The sequence below is a fragment of the Ambystoma mexicanum genome, chromosome 4p (genome assembly GCF_040938575.1).
Source record: "Ambystoma mexicanum isolate Mex_15411 chromosome 4p, UKY_AmexF1_1, whole genome shotgun sequence".
NCBI classification, from domain to species: Eukaryota; Metazoa; Chordata; class Amphibia; order Caudata; family Ambystomatidae; genus Ambystoma; species Ambystoma mexicanum.
Genome location: NC_090927.1, coordinates 51,709,815 through 51,731,891, shown reverse-complemented (window position 1 = coordinate 51,731,891; position 22,077 = coordinate 51,709,815). Strand labels below are relative to the sequence as shown.

Sequence of the window (22,077 nt, the reverse complement as noted above, 5' to 3'; positions counted from 1 at the left end):
CAGGTCATGTGTGTAAGGACCACGAAATGGCTCTCTTCCATCTGTAATTATGAGGATTTTCTGCTTTGGCTTCTTGCAGGGACTGTATGGTTTCTGCTTATCTGGGAACGTTCCTACCCTTGTGTCCTTGGATATCGATGCACGGTAACTGCGCTGGAAGTCTGCTCTTTCAGCTTCAGCTGGCTCAGTCTATCAGCTTTCTCTGTGTCTTGAATAGATAAGTGGGGCCCCCTGCCTCCTTCGCCTCTCCACTCACTCCTTCGACTACCTCCCACTCTAGTACTGCCCAACTACCTCCCACTCTAGTACTGCCCAAGCATCCCAATCCCCAACACTTCTACCTGAGAACTCGGGTGTACTCCTTTCCCCATAACATCATGCAATATAGAACTGTATGCAAGAAGAAGCAATATTGTACTTTATAACAGGGTGGTTTATAGGGTGGCTTGTAGGGCAGTAAGGTGAGTCGAACCCGAACAAAATGAATTGCTAATAAAATTTGACTTGTGCGATAACTAGGTTCGCCCAGAACCCCCACCCCAGACTGCAAATTGTGGGAATGATTTGTTAAAAAATAAAACAAGTTATGAAGAAAACCAACAAAAAAAACAAGTTGCAGCCTAGTCCCCATTCATTTTCCCATAGACAAAAAAGGTACATTTTTGCCGGACCGAACAGGCCAAACCGCTGGACGGTGTTGGACCAGGTACAAAACTACTTGGGAATGAAGCGTTGACTCATGGCCCTTTTGCCGTTTGAGGTTATTCCGCCCAGTATTTTTTATAATATTGAATGGAAAAGGGGGTGCCCCCTTCTCCAAAATAGATAGCGATATCTCAGGTATATTGCCAAGAAACCGGGTGTTTATAAATGAAACAGCCGCCATCTTTTCTTTTTCTCAATGCGAGAGATAGCCGCGCCTATAGCCGAGGATATCGGAAAATGAAATGAAATGCAAAAATGCTTTTGCTGGTCCAAAAATATGCAAATGCCATCGGTCTAGAGGTGGGGGAGGCAAGAGGACACCAAGTGAAATTTGGCAGTTCGGGGTCTAGGGACTGAGTTTTCAACACAAAGCTTTTCTGTGACCTTGGGTATCAGACAGAATAGCTGCAAATAGCTGACATTTCATAACAAACTGCATCACAGAAACAGCGAGAGTCGTGGGGGGAATGGGAGAGGACAGGGAAGGCGTGGAGGCCTTCAGGGGATTGGGGGAGCTGGCACAGATGAGGGGAGCACTTGGTGAGGGGCTTGAAGGGGACAAAAATATTTTTGGGGGGCAATTTTTCCAATATTTTCAGATATACTACTCATACCCACGGCTATCTGTAGTCCATATTAAACTCGGCATCCAGGTCCCCCATCCATGCAGTAACCCGGGACCAACCCTGCTTAGCTTTACAGGGAGTTAGGGGCTGCCCCCCTCAGGCCATGATGCCTAATTAATGAGCACAAGTTACAGTTAGAGCAACGTGGCCTGAAGTGGCAACCCCTTCCTAGCTTTGAAGCTAAGCAGGGTTGGTCCAGGTTACTGCACAGATGGGAGACAGTCCACAGTCCCGGATGCCGTTTGTTTTCTTAGTTTTACATATCTCATAACACACTAAGAAAATACACAGCATCCGCATAATTTTTTTAAAACTGCTATTTTCAGTCCTTGAAAGTATTGCACTCAGAGACAATTTTATTGCCTATTTTGCTGAATTGCATTCTGGTATTTGTAGTCTCCCAGTCAAGATGGGGGGTGGGGCTAATGCCACAATTGTACACATTTTGCCTAACATAGTTCTATAAAGATTTATATATTTGAGTGACACTATGGTATATGCAGTTTTCAAGTTATCGTTATAAAGCAGTATTGTTGAAAGCCAGACATGGGGTTGAGGAAGGAAATGATGAGAGGGCAAGTAAGTCATGAGTATTTGCCAAGGATGTGGCAAGAGAGTTTGCAATCCTGGACACTAGTGCAGTTATTTTCTCCTGATTATGGCTGCTTTTCAGGGCATAAGTAAAGGACACATGTGGGTGGACAGCATAACTTTTTCAGAGGGCGGACGAAACCCCTTGGGGTTTTTGTGCAGTTGCCAAGTTTGCTCAAGTATTTGGCTACCAGGATTTTACTCAGGTTGTCATGTTCCCAGTGCAGACGCTTACCCACAAGACCACAAACACTTGTTTCGTATTGGAATTTTTTTTCCTGGGAATATTTCACTACAGATTGCTGTGTTTAAAAGATAAAACCTAAAGTTGATGGCTGGAAGGTTTTGAATAAATAATAACCACGGGCACAGCTCTGGGCAACCCTCCAGACCATCGTCATTCATCCCCAAGCATGTTTCGGCCTTGTTTGACATCATCAGTGAGGAGTGGCTTGGGTCTCTAGGCCCAGCAGGCTACGGACACACATCTGGGAATACCCGTCCTACTCGGGGTGACTAAAGCAAAACCAAACGTTGATGGCTGGAAGGCTTTGAATACATCATAACCACGGGCACAGCTCTGTGCAGCTCTCCAGACCATCATTTAAAAGGTGAGCACCTTTTATACTTTGCCAGCATATGTTTGGGAACATTTCGTCTCTCAGTCCAATGCTATTTTGTCTTGCACAATTTCTTCTAAAGGGAAGGTCAATTGAACTACATTTGTATGAGGCCATGGATAGTGGCCCCTTAATGTGTTACAGTATACAGTGGGCACGGCCGAAGGCCGGGACCACTGGCTATGGCCAAAGGCCATGGCTAGTTGCCGATGAGTGTTGTAAAATATAAAGTGGGCATGGCCGAAGGCCATAGCTACTGCCCCTTTATGTGTTATAATATCCAGGAGAAATGGCCAAAGGGTATGACCACTGGCCATGTATGAAGGCCATGGCTAGTGGCCACTTAATGTGGTAAAATATACAGTGCCACAGCCAAAAACTGTGGCCACTGGCCATGGCTAGTGGCCCCGTAATGTGTTAAACTATACAATGGGCACACCGAAGGCCGTGGGCCTTGGCCATAGCCGGTTGATGTTGTAATCTAATCAGAGATTCCATCAGTGATATCATAGATGATGTAATTAGTGATGTCACCAGTGATGTCATCATTGTGGTCATAGGCTGCACAGCAGGGGGTCACAAAGTTAAGGTGGCTTTAGCAGAATTTCAGGGGTTTTGTTGCGTTAAGTTCTCATCTTAACGTCCCTGTAACTAAACCTTTTGTCCTTGAATATATATATATACATAAACGTAGCACGTGGTCATACAACCTCTCTCAGAAACACCAGAAAACACAAAAAGGCCAGCTGCCCTTTGCAGTCATATGGCTAGCAGGTATTTCAATGTGTAACATGATAGTGTTCTTTAGAGGCAATAGATATGCCCAGTCATGTGTGTGTGTTGCTCGCTGTACTTAGACAATCAAGCTGTAGCTCACAGGCAGGTGGGAAATAGCAAGATTGAAACATGTCTGGGGCTGCGCTGTTATCATGCAACTGGGACGTCTCCTAGAAGCTCCAGTTGGATTACTCCAAATGTGACAGGGCCTGTAGTAGTTTGCATATGGCTGGGCCCTTGTCTAATGGTGTACACTGGTTTTAAAGCCACAGAGTGCAGACCTTCCGAAGGCAATGTCCAGTAGGCATGTTTTGTTGCAAGCATTCCTATATGTTACCTTTTGATATTCATTATTGCACATGTTGCAATCAACTCTTCAAGTCATTTTATAATGTTGATTAGTGTGATTTATTTGCTTCAACTTCTATGATTGCTTTTTCCTTGTGGGAGAGTAGGTCGAGTCCAGACTCCTCCTTGCAGGACCTTTGCAACCCGGGTCATGTGTCCATCCTAAAGGATGTTTTAGACGATCTTGTCAATGGTACTTTGAAAATAATGTACTATGCAGAGTGGAGCTGCAGTCTGATTACTTGACGCCTTCACCTTCACGCCCCCAAATGATTTACACCATCTGTACACCATCCCTCGAAGCTGTCACTCTTCCCCCCAATCACCACCCATCACCATTACCTCCTCTACCCCTAACTACTGAGCAGAATCACTCCACCTTCACTCACTAGATCCGCTCACTTCCCCACAGCTATCAACTTCAGCCACAACAATCCCAAACCTTTCATTGTACCTTTGTGCCTGCGCTCCCGCCACATTCACTCTCAGCTTCCACTCCCTCCTTCGCTCCCATCTACACTATGAGTAAACACATGGTTGAAGTGATTGAGTGGTAAATGTGAATGAAGTTGCCTCATATCTTTGCTTTCTTTGTCTCTTCTCCATAGGATCGGAAGTTGCTCTATCACAGACTCCTGCTGCTCCGAGATCGCCTCAGTCTTACGCATTAATCAGTCACTCACTGAGCTGGATCTGAGTGATAACCAAGTGGGTGATTCAGGAATGATTCTGCTATGCGAAGGATTCAAACACCCAAACTGCAAAGTCCCGAGATTAAGGTATAAAACCTTGGGAATATTGTAGTTGTAAGGAAGGCATGTATCAACAGTAAGACAGATACAAGAAACCACATTTCAAGGATGTTTATTGAACTTCAATAATGGTGTGATACACGCCTATGTAATCCTATATCTACAGATGGGAGCAAGCTACGACTATCAAATAATAATAATGCAGTCCTAGTGGAGTCTTGCCAAAGTAAAATGGCCTATGCTAAAAAGAAAATATTGCCAATCCTTACCGCTAAATACAAAATAGTGTGTGGTAGTGTTCATGAAAAAGAAAGAAGTGTTCACAAAATTATATGCCAGGATGTTCAGGCCATTGGCCTCCCTTCCCCACGTTTTCAGCACAGGACAGGGCGGTTCACTCGAGCAAGGCACACACTCTGGCCTTTTCGGCACAAGGATACAGTTCCATTACCAGCATCAAGGCCTTCTATGCCCAAGTCTCTTTACTTATCAAAGTCTCTTGATTTAGAGGGCCTAATGAACCAAAACAAAACACATAGTTCCTTTCCTTTTATAAGTAATTCATGTGATTCACCCTGGATCCCCCTCAGCTGGTGTCAGATCTTTTTTATATCACAATCGTTACTGTGGATCCCCCTGTTCTCGGGTCAGATTCCCCTTTTCACAATGTTCAGAGAATATTCTTCATTGGGTGACTCACGGCTCACCCCAGATTCCCCTCGGCCAGGCTCAGATCCTTCTTTTTACACAATTAGTCCCCCTTAGCTGGACTCGGACCAATTTCAGTTCACATTAAACTATCAAAGACTTTCAAACGTGCAAAGGGTTTAACTTGACCCATTGCAGGACCACTTCGATCTCAATATTTCCTTGTCATAGTTGCCAACCAGTTGGATACCTAACAGGGACCTTTGAATGAGCAGCCACGTGGCGCTGGACCACTCTGTATACGGTATCTTTCTTGGCCTCCAAAGTTCAGTCACTCCTCTGGTTTTCAATTATATTCGTGTTGCTCATTACACAGGTTTCACATACTGCCTGACATTGTGTTGGGACATGTCAGGTATACAGCTCTGGTGTTAGTTTGTTTTCGCTCACGCTGAGCTGTCCGTGAGAAAGTGTTCTTGTTGGAAAAGTGGGTGTGGGTGGGGGGCATAAGTTCCTAAGTATCCTACCTGGTAGGATGGGGAAAAGGTGTTACAGGGAAGGGTATACCGCGTCTCACCATCCAGTGACCCACTCCCACTCCCTGAAGACCCCTCATCCAGGTGATCTTCCCGCACTGCTACACCCCCAGGAACTGGATCCAAAAGTGATGGCCGTGTCCTGGCCACCTGGATGACAGATCCCTGGGGACTAGTCAGGGAGACACCTTCAAGTTTCTCACACCACCTGGAAACCTAGATACTTCACCATAGGCTGGGCAAGAATACATTTTGTTGGCTTGCTGTCAGTTGTGCCTTTCTCATCTGAATACAGGCAGCAGTTAGATGCTTGACATGCTCATGCCAAGAGAAACTGTAGACTGCTATGACAGCTAAGTAGGCTCCAGCGACATCTCGCAAAGACACAAGTATTGGGTCCATTAAACATTGAAAAGTGGCTGGAGCCTCATGCAAGCCGAATGGCAGTACAGTGAACTGATATAATCCGTCATGCGTTGAGAAGATAGTCTTGGGCTTGGCTTCGTTGTCTAGCAGCACCTGTCAATACCCTTTCATCAAGTTCAAGGTGGATATATAAGTACCTAGCGTCTCTACCAGTTCATCAGTGGGAGGCCTCGGGTAGGCTCCCAACTGGGAGACCTCGTTTAGCTGACGGAAATCAATACAAAACCCTCAACTGTTGTCTGGTTTCAGGATTAGTATGATGGGGGAAGACCAATGGCTGTATGATTTTTTTGAGGTCGAGCATCTTTTACAGTTCCTGTTGAATAATGGCTTTTTGAGCCTCAGGTATCCTATAGGGTTTTAAAGAAAGTGCTAACTCGGCCTGGAGGGGTAATGATCTTGTGGCCAATACCTTGAACTCTCCCCGACTTGGTTGAAAAGACATCAGGGAAGTGGCTTATGCATCTGTCAATTCTTGATGTTCCCGGATGCTTATTTCTGGGGAAATTACAACTCTGTGTAATTTTGTTGATAGGGGAACGTTGCGAGTGTTATTAGCATACAGTAGCTAGAGTTCAGGTTTACTGTTTACCGTCCAGGCCTTAAGCTTGTTTGCATGGTATAGTTGGGAAGGCTTCCTCCGGTTGGGTTGCTGGACCTTATATGTCAGGGTTGATACTTTCTCCATGACCACATCAGGATCGTACCAGTGTGCTAACAGCTTGTTCTGGGTAGTAGTTAATAAGACCATAACTTGGTCTCATAATTGAAATGTCTGTAACAGAACTTTCTTGTTGTAGGGGAGCACTGTGCTCAGCACAACACCACCAGAGGCACTCGCTCAAACTGCCTGGGGCTGCCCGCAGAGATCAGGGGAACTTCAAGTGCCACCCAGAGTCAATCTATGGACTGATCCTGTGACCCCTGACAAGCTTTGCTGAGAAAATGACTTAGGAGCTTCCTGCCCCGGGGCATCCAGTTACGGGCCAAAGGCAGGGTTAGTCCCCCTCTTTAGGGGTGGCATTTTGCAGCCTGAAGCTCCCCTTGCAGTCCTCCACATCCAGCTCCTCACCAGCATCCTGTGATCCTGCAGCTGCTGGTTACACTGACAAAATATGACTGGCTTCATGTTTATATCTGTCTCCTGTGCAGCCCTTCCGGCTTACTTTGTGAATTAAAACGCTTTCCTTAGGGCATCCACTCGCCCGGGCGTCCAGAGCAAAGGGCTGACAGAGCTAAGTGTTCTTGCAATTCCCCTTTCCCCTTTTTCTTTATTTGTCCCTTGTTACACCCCGTTTGCCACAATTCACGAGACAAACAAAGCACACAAACAACATTCATATCAATCTCGACCACAGTTTCCAATGAAACAACTAATTGCATACCCCTGCATTCTGCTTAACTGACACATTAAATAAATGAACTCATTATCACACACTCCGCAGATATACGCTTCCTTACCGAAATATGGCTCAAACTCCACAACACACCTATGCATCCCCCACACTAGCTCATCCACCACAGAGACCACCCATACGAACAAGGTGGTGGTGTGGCCATCATATATAAAGAGTCACTCACACTTAGAATCACCAGACATCCCCCATACACATCTTTTGAATCATTCACTCTCACTTGCTCCCCTCTATTACACCCACCCCATCGAGACAGACATGCTCGTCACCCTTGATGCCAAATTGACAAAACAAAACCCGCACACCTCCTAGATAATGCATGCCCACTGTGACGAATCCCGAGATGTCGTCACTTCTCCTCGGGGGTGGGGGGAGCCCCCTCCCAAGAGGCCAGAGTGGTGAGGCCCGTATCCGATATTCCCCCTGGAGGTAGATACTGAGACGAGGAAGATCAGGGATGACCAAAAGCGAGCCTATCTGATAAGTACTGATACGAGGAGAAGGTGCAGAGCCATTGAGACTGCTCCATGTAACTTGACTGAGCATTCTAGTTATCCACCGCAAGAGCAGATAAGAAGCAACAAAGGACTTAAAATGTTGCTTAGCCATCCAAGGAGGAACCAAAGACCAAGAATCTGCTTGGTGCAGGAAGTTCAAGTGACTGCAGTCCGGGACGTCGAAGAGGAGCAGACGGCATCCCCATCGAGTACAACACTGAAGCACCATTGGCGAAACAGTAACCGAACCTCACAGGGGAGGTGGACCAAGTGGTCTGTAACGGGTACATGTACTGCAGAAGGCCAGAAGATGCAGAGCTGCTGCACTGCTCCAAAAGCCTGCGGAAGCCAGGAGAGACCCGAATCGAGCAAATGTTAACCCTGAGGCATACCGGAGGCCACAAGAGAAGTCCCATAAGGTACAGGTTTCAACGAGCTGGCTGGTTGGGGTGCCAGAGGGCCTGGGTTAATGTGCCACCATATACATAGGAGAGATCTAGAACTCAGGGGCTGGGATACGAATCCTAAGCTCAAGAGAAGTGGGGAGAGCCATAAGGTGAAGTGGTTCCCCCAACATGGGCATATGTCAGGTCCCCAACCTTAAAGGCACATATCAAGAAGAGAACACGAGTCATCCTCCTTGTGGCTGTACTTGGCAGGAGTGTAAACTAAGTGCAGAAGCAAAGAAGCATAGAAGTACAGGTATGAGACCCACACCCACAACAGACGGACACTACAAGTCATCTTCCTCGTGCAACAAGTGAGCCACAGGGGAGGAACCCGGGTTGAGGACCCTATCACAATATTAATTCTATTGTTGGAAAGCCTAAAAGTGAGAGAGAAGCCAGGGGAAAAGTGTCATTCCCCATTGAGTTGTTGAACTGTGTTACCAAGGCAAAAGAGAAGCCAGGGCAGGGGAGTCATTCCCCCTTGAGTTGTTGAACTGTATTACCAAGGCAAAAGAGAAGCCAGGTCAGGGGAGTCATTCCCCCTTGTGTTGTTGAACTGTGTTACCAAAGTGAGAGAGAAGCCAGGGCAAGGAAGTCATTCTCCTTGGTGTTGTTGAACTGTATTACCAAAGTGAGAGAGAAGCCAGGGGAAGGGAGTCATTCCCCCGGTGTTGTTGAACTGTGTTATAGAAGTGAAAGAAAGGCCAGGGGACGGGTGTCATTCTCCCGGGTGTTGTTCAACTGTATTACCAAGGCAAAAGAGAAGCCAAGGGAAGGGAGTCATTCTCCTTGGTGTTGTTGAACTGTGTTAACAAAGTGAGAGAGAAGCCAGGGCAAGGAAGTCATTCTCCTTGGTGTTGTTGAACTGTGTTACCAAAGTGAGAGATAAGCTAGGGGAAGGGAGTCATCCCTCTCGGTGTTGTTGAACTGTATTACAAAAGTGAGGAAGACCCCAGGGGAAGGGAGTCATTCCCCTTGGTGTTGTTGGACTGTGTTACCAAAGTGAGGGAGACCCCAGGGGAAGGTAGTCATTCTCCCGGTAACCAGGAGTAGGAGAACTTTTATTGCAAGTTCAGAAGAAGGGAGTCATTCTCACGGTAACCAGGAGTAGAAGAACTTTTATTGCAAGTTCAGAAGAAGGGAGTCATTCTCCCGATAACCAGGAGTAGGAGAACTTTTATTGCAAGTTCAGAAGAAGGGAGTCATTCTCCCGGTAACCAGGAGTAGGAGACCTTTTATTGCAAGTTCAGAAGAAGGGAGTCATTCTCCGGGAAACCAGTAGTGCAAGACCTTTTATTGCAAGTTCAGAAGAAGGGAGTCATTCTCCCGGTAACCAGGAGTAGGATAACTTTTATTGCAAGTTCAGACGAAGAGAGTCATTCTCCCGGTAACCAGGAGTAGGAGAAGTTTTATTGCAAGTTCAGAAGAAGGGAGTCATTCTTCTGGACCAAGAACATTTACTTTATCTCTAGTTTAGGTGCAAGTATAAGGCAGAGAAGTCGGGTTTTGACACAGGACGGTGGACTACTGATTTGCACAGACATTCCGATGATACCCTTAGTGTTTTAGTTGAGACAGGAGAACCCCCCCCCTTAGAGTTAGGGAAAGTTCGTTTTTCTCTTTATTTTCTCAAACAAATAAAAGCGTATAGCAATCATCATGCCACCTGTGTGTCAGTCCCCTCCTTCTGCACCCTTACACCACCTCAAGCCGCATCGTTTACGAGCACTTCTAAAAATACATTCACAATTGAACAGGGCTACACTAATGGGAACGCTGCACTTTTTATTCAGATTTTAGCTCTAAAGAGATTCACCACATGGCACATTTCGATGTTTATATGGTTAAGGGGCCAAATTGCACCAGTGAAATCAGGGCTAATGCAAATGGATTGGTGTTCAGGAAACGGACTCCACCGAATTAAAGGGCGATAAAGAAGGACTGGGTTCACTGCATATTTAGGATATCACAGCTTGAAATCCTTTAACCAAACAAGGCTACACAGCTCTATGGGGCATAGACCACTTGCATGCTTGCCCTCGACAGGCCGCATGCACGGCAGCAACCGCATGCATGGAGCCACAGATGAATCATGTACAAAAGCACTCACCCAACCGCAACTGAACCTTGTCTTAAATCACTCACTAATCACTATCCAGAAAAGAGGTATAAATGGGCGATTGTATCAAGGTCAAAATAATTATGCATCCAGAAAAGGAAAGGGTCAGCGACCTTGCACATGCACAAACAGGTCTAAGATAGACTGGTTCCCTCCCCGGGACTTTAGAGATCTAGAATCCGGTTGGTTCTCTCCCCAGCAAATCTGCCCCACCGGGCATGCACTCTCCAGCAAATCTGCCCCACCGGGCATGCACTCCCCAGCAAATCTGCCCCACTGGGCATGCACTCCCCAGCAAATCTGCCCCACCGGGCATGCACTCCCCAGCAAATTTGCCCCACCGGGCATGCACTCCCCAGCAAATCTGTCCCACTGGGCATGCACCCTCCAGCAAATCTGTCCCACTGGGCAGGCACCCTCCAGCAAATCTGCCCCACTGGGCATGCACTCTCCAGCAAATCTGCCCCACTGGGCAGGCACCCTCCAGCAAATCTGCCCCACTGGGCATGCACTCTCCAGCAAATTTGCCCCACCGGGCATGCACTCCCCAGAAAATCTGTCCCACTGGGCATGCACCCTCCAGCAAATCTGTCCCACTGGGCAGGCACCCTCCAGCAAATCTGCCCCACTGGGCATGCACTCTCCAGCAAATCTGCCCCACTGGGCATGCACTCCCCAGCAAATCTGCCCCACCTGGCATGCACTCTCCAGCAAATCATCCCCACCGGGCATGCACTCCCCAGCAAATCTGCCCCACCTGGCATGCACTCTTCAGCAAATCATCCCCACCGGGCATGCACTCCCCAGCAAATCTGCCCCACCAGGCATGCTGGAAAACTCTGACCCATGACCCAAAGACGTGAGCTAACATTTCCAAATCTAGGTGAGGCCCAAACTAAACGACAACAACGATATTCACAACCTCCGAGCCATGACCCAAAGATGTGGCCAAACATCTCCAAATCTGGGTAAGGCCCGAACTAAACTCAAACAAGACCATTCATGTACAGATATTGTCTTAAACATCCCCCTAGACTACTTCAGAACTAACAAAAAAACCTCTCATCCTTCCCTCCTTTTCTTCCAAAGGGACTGTGTAAATCTCTTATTTTCCTATCCATGTATCACTGCATATGCTTATACCGCTTTTAATTTATGTGTTAAACATGACCATAAATGTAATTGTGTAACAACATGAATTGTTAAATGAATATTTGACTCTAATGCCCACTTTTATCACTGTCACCTTATATCACAATATTCACTTATGCACATGTGTTAATATGCCAGCCTTGAAAAGCACCCCGAGGGGTCGAAACACGTGTTGGCTGACCAGTTTAAACACTAAATAAAACCACACTTAAGTTAAATCTATTTGTGTAGATGTCAATCAAACTGATAAACAGCTTACTGGCTCTCAATATCATCAACTTCTGTCTCTCACTTGGCACTATGGCCTCTGCACTCAAAACTAGATAAGTCTCACCCCCGCTTAAAAAAACATCTCTCGACCCCACACTCCTCAAAAATGACTGCCCCACCACTATCCCGCCATACCACGCCAGAATCATTGAGCGCTTTGTCACAACCCAACTGCAGCAACACATCACCACACACATTCTACTCAACCCCTTCCAACATTGCTTTAGAGCTGAGCACAGAGACTGTGGCACTTCACATCCTCAATGACCTCCACAACATCATGAACAAAGGGCACACAGCACTACTCGTACTGCCCGACCTCTCTGCAGCCTTTGACACCATCGACCACCCCCCCATTCTACTTGACATCCTAACCCACAGCATGAAACTCTCAGGCACCATCCTCGACTGGTTCGCCTCCTTCGCTACTGACCTACTTTGTCTCCATGCACCCTTTTCAATCTGACCCCACCCCGGTCAAGTAGGTCATACCACAAGGCAGACTTTCAACAAACACAATGTCCATTTCCACCAATGCGCAGATGAAACTCAAATATACTCCCAAATCTCATCCATCTCACAACACCACACCCGCAAAAGCAGTCTCTCCACCATCACCACCTGGATGGCCACCCACTTCCTCAAGCTCAACCCATCCAAAAGAGAATCCTCCTCATCTTTCCCACTAGACCCCAACCCAAATTCACCCCTGGACTAAAGAACTCACCACGGATAACCCATCCATATCCCTCTCCACACATTTCAAATCCCTTGGCTTCACCATCGACCCCTACCTTTCCTTCACACACCACAAAGCTGCTGCCACCAAAACATGCAACCTACAACTGCGAAAGATCAGACACATCCTTCCACCTGGTGACCTTCACATTGCAGTCCAAGGGCAGGTTTTCTCCAAGCTGGACTATGGCAGTGCTCTCCTCACTGGACTCCACAGCAGCATCTTAGCCCCCTGCAAGCCATTCAAAATGCAGAAGCCAGACCCATCCTCTACCTACCCAAATATTCACAGATCACCCCAACTCTCGCCCAGCTCCACTGGCTCCCTGTACCCCAGACAATTGTCCTCAAAGGACTCTGCATTCTTTTCAAATCCATCGACCTAAAACCCCCATCTTACTTTCACGACAAACTCACACTCCAGACAAGCAAGGCATCCTATCCTACACGCTCCATTCTGCAAACAAACATGCTTACAAATGCATTTAACCAGTGGGCACCCAGAGCCTGGAACACCCTACCTCTTCACACCCTCCAAGACCACTTTCAGAAAGACCCTCAAAGCATACATATTTCATCACACAAACCCTACTTGTCCATCCTAATATATTATCCTGAAAATAGTTTGTAACATCAGTTTCACTTCCCACCTTTTCAACCTTTGAACCGTGTAAGGCGCTCTGAGAACCTCTTAGGAAAGCCCCAAGGAAAATTAGTAGCCTGACCACGTGGCTGCCACCCTGTAAATGGAGATTGAAAAGAGGGCAGGGCTAAAAGCATTCCTAAAGCCTTTCAGGGCAAATCCCAACCGCTGTAGGTATAGCTTAGCCAGAGTTGGAAGGTAAGATTCCAGAGGAAGGGCAGACTGTGTGAGGATGATTTGAGAAATGTGACGGGCCATGGAGTGAAATGGATGCAGGAGACAGAGGCCATGAAGTTCAAAGACGGGAGTGCAGCCCATACACTGAAATATAAGGACGATAGTGAGAGTGGGTTGAGTGAGTGCCTTTGTATATCACACACCACCCCTGGGAGTCTCCTGGTGCTCTTTGGTCGTTGTCTTGAGTGTTGGAAAGAAAGACTAGGGAAGCAAGATTGTGTTTGGAGTGTGGTGATTAAGAAGTAAGTGTGGCCATGGTGTGTAATTATGAAGGGAGTTTGGGGTGTGTGACTATGAAGTGAGTGTGGTTGAGGTGTGTGACTCTGAAGGGAGTGCGCTTGAAGTGTGTGACTGTGCAGTGAGTGTGGTTGGGGTGTGATTATGAAGGAAGTGTGGTTGGGGTGTGTGACTATGAAGGGAGTGTGGTTGAGGTATGTGTCTATGAAGGGACTGTGGTTGAGGTGTGTGACTGTGAAGGGAGTGTGCTTGGGGTGTGTGATTAGGAAGGGATGTGGTTAGGGTGTGAGTATGAAGGGAGTGTGGTTGAGGTGTGTGTCTATGAAGGCAGTGTGCTTGGGGTGTGTGATTATGAAGGATGTATGGTTAAGGTGTGATTATGAAGGGTGTGTAGTTGGGGTGTGTGTCCATGAAGCGACTGTGGTTGAGGTGTGTGACTGTAAAGGGAGTGTTGTCTGAGTGTGTGACTGTGAAGGGAGTGTGGTTGAGATGTGTGTGACTGTGAAGAGAGTGTGCTTGGGGTGTGTGATTAGGAAGGGTGTGTGGTTAGGGTGTCAGTATGAAGTGAGTGTGGTTGAGGTGTGTGACTATGAAGGGAGTGCGGTTGGAGTGTGTGACTGTGAAGGGAGTGTGGTTGATGTGTGTGTCTATGAAGGGACTGTGGTTGAGGTGTGTGACTGTGAAGGGAGTGTGCTTGGGGTGTGTGATTAGGAAGGGGGTGTGGTTAGGGTGTGAGTATGAAGGGGGTGGTTGAGGTGTGTGTCTATGTAGGGAGTGTGCTTGGGGTGTGTGATTATGAAGGGTGTGTGGTTCAGGTGTGATTATGAAAGGAGTGTGCTTGGGGTGTGCGTCTATGAAGGGACTGTGGTTGAGGTGTGTGACTGAAAGGAGTGTGGTTGGGGTTTGTGATTATGAAGGGAGTGTAGTTGGGGTGTGTGACTATGAAGGGAGTGTGGTTGAGGTGTGTGACTGTGAAGGGGGTGTGCTTGGGTTGTGTGATTAGGAAGGGTGGGTGGTTAGGGTGTGTGTATGAAGGGAGTGTGGTTGAGGTGTGTGACTATGAAGGAAGTGTGGCAGAGGGAGCAGGTGTAGAAGGAAACAATGGAGGAGAGGATTGAGGCTGGCGAAAGGAGAAGCCTCGAAACTGGGAATATAGAGGGTGACAAAGTGGGGAGGGAGTGGGCTCAGGTTGGTGATTAAAGGAGATAGTGGGCGTGAAGAGAGAGAAAGAGGGACACTTTGGGAAGGGAGGGGCCAGAGGTTGGGAACTGTGGGCACAGGGCAGTCACTCTCTTGAAAAGGATTGGTTACATGGTTCATAGCGCCACTTTCTGGCAGGTGGGAACAAAGCACCACCCCCACTCCGTTTCTTTGATGCATCTGGTTTGTAGGTTCGAGAGAGGGACAATCTAGAATGCATCTCTGGGAGCTCCGGACTTTGCGCTGAGTGTGCGCTGGTGTGTTCATCGGCACAGCAGGAGTTTCCACCACAAAGACACATCCTCTTTCTGCAAATATGCAAACTCTTTCCATGAATAGAAAAAAGAAAATCTGTAATGATGGAGATCATATTCTCTTTGCATGCAGCGGAGTGCATGCAGTGCATATATCACCTGAGATGCACTTGAGCCTGTGACCGGCTTCCCGACCTCTGTGTCATGTGTGTCCTGGGCCACCAGGTATATATCACCTGAGATGCACTTGAGCCTGTGACCGGCTTCCCGACCTCTGTGTCATGTGTGTCCTGGGCCACCAGGTATATATCACCTGAGATGCACTTGAGCCTGTGACCTGCTTCCCGACCTCTGTGTCATGTGTGTCCTGGGTCACCAGGTATATATCACCTGAGATGCACTTGAGCCTGTGACCGGCTTCCCGACCTCTGTGTCATGTGTGTCCTGGGCCACCAGGTATATATCACCTGAGATGCACTTGAGCCTGTGACCTGCTTCCCGACCTCTGTGTCATGTGTGTCCTGGGCCACCAGGTATATATCACCTGAGATGCACTTGAGCCTGTGACCTGCTTCCCGACCTCTGTGTCATGTGTGCCCTGGGCCACCAGGTATATATCACCTGAGATGCACTTGAGCCTGTGACCTGCTTCCCGCCCTCTGTGTCATGTGTGTCCTGGGCCTCTGTGTCATGTGTGTCCTGGGCCACCAGGTATATATCACCTGAGATGCACTTGAGCCTGCAACCTGCTTCCCGCCCTCTGTCATGTGTGTCCTGGGCCACCAGGTATATATCACCTGAGATGCACTTGAGCCTGTGACCGGCTTCCCGACCTCTGTGTCATGTGTGTCCTGGGCCACCAGGTATATATCACCTGAGATGCACTTGAGCCTGTGACCTGCTTCCCGACCTCTGTGTCATGTGTGTCCTGGGCCACCAGGTATATATCACCTGAGATGCACTTGAGCCTGTGACCTGCTTCCCGACCTCTGTGTCATGTGTGTCCTGGGCCACCAGGTATATATCACCTTAGATGCACTTGAGCCTGTGACCGGCTTCCCGACCTCTGTGTCATGTGTGTCCTGGGCCCCCAGGTAGACACCACCTGAGATGCACTTGAGCCTGTGACCTGCTTCCCGATCTCTGTGTCATGTGTGTCCTGGGCCTCTGTGTCATGTGTGTCCTGGGCCACCAGGTATATATCACCTGAGATGCACTTGAGCCTGTGACCTGCTTCCCGCCCTCTGTGTCATGTGTGTCCTGGGCCTCTGTGTCATGTGTGTCCTGGGCCACCAGGTATATATCACCTGAGATGCACTTGAGCCTGTGACCTGCTTCCCGCCCTCTGTGTCATGTGTGTCCTGGGCCACCAGGTATATATCACCTGAGATGCACTTGAGCCTGTTACCTGCTTCCCGCCCTCTGTGTCATGTGTGTCCTGGGCCACCAGGTATATATCAACTGAGATGCACTTGAGCCTGTGACCGGCTTCCCGACCTCTGTGTCATGTGTGTCCTGGGCCACCAGGTATATATCACCTGAGATGCACTTGAGCCTGTGACCTGCTTCCCACCCTCTGTGTCATGTGTGTCCAGGGCCACCAGGTATATATCACCTGACATGCACTTGAGCCTGTTACCTGCTTCCCGCCCTCTGTGTCATGTGTGTCCTGGGCCACCAGGTATATATCACCTGAGATGCACTTGAGCCTGTGACCTGCTTCCCGACCTCTGTGTCATGTGTGTCCTGGGCCACCAGGTATATATCACCTGAGATGCACTTGAGCCTGTGACCGGCTTCCCGACCTCTGTGTCATGTGTGTCCTGGGCCCCCAGGTAGACACCACCTGAGATGCACTTGAGCCTGTGACCTGCTTCCCGACCTCTGTGTCATGTGTGTCCTGGGCCTCTGTGTCATGTGTGTCCTGGGCCACCAGGTATATATCACCTGAGATGCACTTGAGCCTGTGACCTGCTTCCCGCCCTCTGTGTCATGTGTGTCCTGGGCCTCTGTGTCATGTGTGTCCTGGGCCACCAGGTATATATCACCTGAGATGCACTTGAGCCTGCGACCTGCTTCCCGCCCTCTGTCATGTGTGTCCTGGGCCACCAGGTATATATCACCTGAGATGCACTTGAGCCTGTGACCTGCTTCCCGACCTCTGTGTCATGTGTGTCCTGGGCCACCAGGTATATATCACCTGAGATGCACTTGAGCCTGTGACCGGCTTCCCGACCTCTGTGTCATGTGTGTCCTGGGCCACCAGGTATATATCACCTGAGATGCACTTGAGCCTGTGACCTGCTTCCCACCCTCTGTGTCATGTGTGTTCTGGGCCCCCAGGTAGACACCACCTGAGATGCACTTGAGCCTGTGACCTGCTTCCCGAACTCTGTGTCATGTGTGTCCTGGGCCTCTGTGTCATGTGTGTCCTGGGCCACCAGGTATATATCACCTGAGATGCACTTGAGCCTGTGACCTGCTTCCCGCCCTCTGTGTCATGTGTGTCCTGGGCCTCTGTGTCATGTGTGTCCTGGGCCACCAGGTATATATCACCTGAGATGCACTTGAGCCTGTGACCTGCTTACCGCCCTCTGTGTCATGTGTGTCCTGGGCCTCTGTGTCATGTGTGTCCTGGGCCACCAGGTATATATCACCTGAGATGCACTTGAGCCTGTGACCTGCTTCCCCCCCTCTGTGTCATGTGTGTCCTGGGCCACCAGGTAGACACCACCTGAGATGCACTTGAGCCTGTGACATGCTTCCCGACCTCTGTGTCATGTGTGTCCTGGGCATCTGTGTCATGTGTGTCCTGGGCCATCAGGTATATATCCCCTGAGATGCACTTGAGCCTGTGACCTGCTTCCCGCCCTCTGTGTCATGTGTGTCCTGGGCCACTAGGTATATATCACCTGAGATGCACTTGAGCCTGTGACCTGCTTCCCGACCTCTGTGTCATGTGTGTCCTGGGCCCCCAGGTAGACACCACCTGAGATGCACTTGAGCCTGTGACCTGCTTCCCGACCTCTGTGTCATGTGTGTCCTGGGCCTCTGTGTCATGTGTGTCCTGGGCCAACAGGTATATATCACCTGAGATGCACTTGAGCCTGTGACCTGCTTCCCGCCCTCTGTGTCATGTGTGTCCTGGGCCTCTGTGTCATGTGTGTCCTGGGCCACCAGGTATATATCACCTGAGATGCACTTGAGCCTGTGACCTGCTTCCCGCCCTCTGTGTCATGTGTGTCCTGGGCCTCTGTGTCATGTGTGTCCTGGGCCACCAGGTATATATCACGTGAGATGCACTTGAGCCTGTGACCTGCTTCCCGCCCTCTGTGTCATGTGTGTCCTGGGCCACCAGGTATATATCACCTGAGATGCACCTGAGCCTGTGACCTGCTTCCCGACCTCTGTTTCATGTGTGTCCTGGGCCACCAGGTATATATCACCTGAGATGCACTTGAGCCTGTGACCTGCTTCCCGCCCTCTGTGCCATGTGTGTCCTGGGCCACCAGGTATATATCACCTGAGATGCACCTGAGCCTGTGACCGGCTTCCCGCCCTCTGTCTCATGTGTGCCCTGGGCCTCTGTGTCATGTGTGTCCTGGGCCCCCAGGTATATATCACCTGAGATGCACCTGAGCCTGTGACCTGCTTCCCGACCTCTGTGTCATGTGTGTCCTGGGCCTTTGTGTCATGTGTGTCCTGGGCCTTTGTGTCATGTGTGTCCTGGGCCACCAGGTATATATCACCTGAGATGCACGTGAGCCTGTGACCTGCTTCCCGCCCTCTGTGTCATGTGTGTCTTGGGCCCCCAGGTATATATCACCTGAGATGCACTTTAGCCTGTGACCTGCTTCCCGCCCTCTGTGTCATGTGTGTCCTGGGCCACCAGGTATATATCACCTGAGATGCACCTGAGCCTGTGACCTGCTTCCCGCCCTCTGTGTCATGTGTGTCTTGGGCCCCCAGGTATATATTACCTGAGATGCACTTGAGCCTGTGACCTGCTTCCCGCCCTCTGTGTCATGTGTGTTCTGAGCCACCAGGTATATATCACCTGAGATGCACTTGAGCCTGTTACCTGCTTCCCGACCTCTGTGTCATGTGTGTCCTGGGCCACCAGGTATATATCACCCGAGATGCACCTGAGCCTGTGACCTGCTTCCCACCCTCTGTGTCATGTGTGTCTTGGGCCACCAGGTATATATCACCCGAGATGCACCTGAGCCTGTGACCGGCTTCCCGACCTCTGTGTCATATGTGTCCTGGGCCACCAGGTATATATCACCTGAAATGCACTTGAGCCTGTGACCGGCTTCCCGACCTCTGTGTCATGTGTGTCCTGGGCCACCAGGTATATATCACCTGAGATGCACTTGAGCCTGTGACCTGCTTCCCGCCCTCTGTGTCATGTGTGTCCTGGGCCACCAGGTATATATCACCTGAGATGCATTTGAGCCTGTGACCTGCTTCCCGCCCTCTGTTTCATGTGTGTCCTGGGCCATCAGCTATATATCACCTGAGATGCATTTGTGCCTGTGACCTGCTTCCCGCCCTCTGTTTCATGTGTGTCCTGGGCCATCAGGTATATATCACCTGAGATGCATTTGAGCCTGTGACCTGCTTCCCGCCCTCTGTTTCATGTGTGTCCTGGGCCATCCGGTATACATCACCTGAGATGCATTTGAGCCTGTGACCTGCTTCCCGCCCTCTGTTTCATGTGTGTCCTGGGCCATCAGGTATGTATCACCTGAGATGCATTTGAGCCTGTGACCTGCTTCCCGCCCTCTGTTTCATGTGTGTCCTGGGCCATCAGGTATGTATCACCTGAGATGCATTTGAGCCTGTGACCTGCTTCCCGCCCTCTGTTTCATGTGTGTCCTGGGCCACCAGGTATATATCACCTGAGATGCATTTGAGCCTGTGACCTGCTTCCCGCCCTCTGTTTCATGTGTGTCCTGGGCCATCAGGTATATATCACCTAAGATGCATTTGAGTCTGTGACCTGCTTCCCGCCCTCTGTTTCATGTGTGTCCTGGGCCATCAGCTATATATCACCTGAGATGCATTTGAGCCTGTGACCTGCTTCCCGCCCTCTGTTTCATGTGTGTCCTGGGCCATCAGGTATATATCACCTGAGATGTATTTGAGCCTGTGACCTGCTTCCCGCCCTCTGTTTCATGTGTGTCCTGGGCCATCAGGTATACATCACCTGAGATGCATTTGAGCCTGTTTCCTGCTTCCCGCCCTCTGTTTCATGTGTGTCCTGGGCCATCAGGTATATATCACCTGAGATGCATTTGAGCCTGTGACCTGCTTCCCGCCCTCTGTGTCATGTGTGTCCTGGGCCACCAGGTATATATCACCTGAGATGCATTTGAGCCTGTTTCCTGCTTCCCGCCCTCTGTTTCATGTGTGTCCTGGGCCATCAGGTATATATCACCTGAGATGCATTTGAGCCTGTGACCTGCTTCCCGCCCTCTGTGTCATGTGTGTCGTGGGCCACCAGGTACACATCGTCTTAGATGCACTTGAGCCTGTGACCTGCTTCCCGCCCTCTGTGTCATGTGTCCTGGCCCATCAGGTATATATCACCTGAGATGCATTTGAGCCTTTGACCTGCTTCCCGCCCTCTATTTCATGTGTGTCTTGGGCCCCCAGGTATATATCACCTGAGATGCACTTGAGACTGCGACCTGCTTCCCGACCTCTGTGTCATGTGTGTCCTGGGCCACCAGGTACACATCACCTGAAATGCACTTGAGCCTGTCACCTGCTTCCCACCCTCTGTGTCATGTGTGTCCTGGGCCACCAGGTACACATCACCTGAGATGTCCTGGGCCACCAGGTACACATCACCTGAGATGCACTTGAGCCTGTGACCTGCTTCCCGCCCTCTGTATCATGTGTGTACTGGGCCACCAGGTAGACATCACCTGAGATGCAATTGAGCCTGTGACCTGCTTCCCGCCTTCTGTTTCATGTGTGTCCTGGGCACCAAGTACACATCACCTGAGATGCAATTGAGCCTGTGACCTGCTTCCCGCCCTCTGTATCATGTGTGTACTGGGCCACCAGGTAGACATCACCTGAGATGCAATTGAGCCTGTGACCTGCTTCCAGCCTTCTGTATCATGTGTGTACTGGGCCACCAAGTACACATCACCTGAGATGCAATTGAGCCTGTGACCTGCTTCCCGCCCTCTGTTTCATGTGTGTCCTGGCCACCAGATACACATCACCTGAGATGCACTTGAGCCTGTGACCTGCTTCCCGCCCTCTGTGTCATGTGTGTCCTGGGCCTCTGTGTCATGTGTGTCCTGGGCCACCATGTACACATCACCTGAGATGCACTTGAGCCTGCGACCTGCTTCCCGACCTCTGTGTCATGTGTGTCCTGGGCCACCAGGTATGTATCACCTGAGATGCACTTGAGCCTGTGACCTGCTTCCCGCCCTCTGTGTCATGTGTGTCCTGGGCCACCAGGTATATATCACCTGAGATGCACTTGAGCCTGTGACCGGCTTCCCGACCTCTGTGTCATGTGTGTCCTGGGCCACCAGGTATATATCACCTGAGATGCACTTGAGCCTGTGACCTGCTTCCCGCCCTCTGTCTCATGTGTGTCCTGGGCCTCTGTATCATGTGTGTCCTGGGCCACCAGGTATATATCACCTGAGATGCACTTGAGCCTGTGACCGGCTTCCCGACCTCTGTGTCATGTGTGTCCTGGGCCACCAGGTATATATCACCTGAGATGCACTTGAGCCTGTGACCTGCTTCCCGACCTCTGTGTCATGTGTGCCCTGGGCCACCAGGTATATATCACCTGAGATG

At 49.6% G+C, this 22,077-nt stretch overlaps 1 protein-coding gene across 3 annotated transcripts in view; it reads left to right on the top strand.

Moving 5' to 3' along the window:
- Positions 1–22,077, top strand: part of LOC138452977 (ribonuclease inhibitor-like) — a 268,993-nt gene that overhangs the window by 185,477 nt on the left and 61,439 nt on the right. For all 3 annotated transcript variants that reach the window (XM_069605350.1, XM_069605346.1, XM_069605347.1), the window contains one exon: positions 4,276–4,446. In XM_069605350.1, the coding sequence (XP_069461451.1) occupies positions 4,276–4,446 (171 nt within the window). The remainder of the gene's footprint in view (positions 1–4,275; positions 4,447–22,077) is intronic.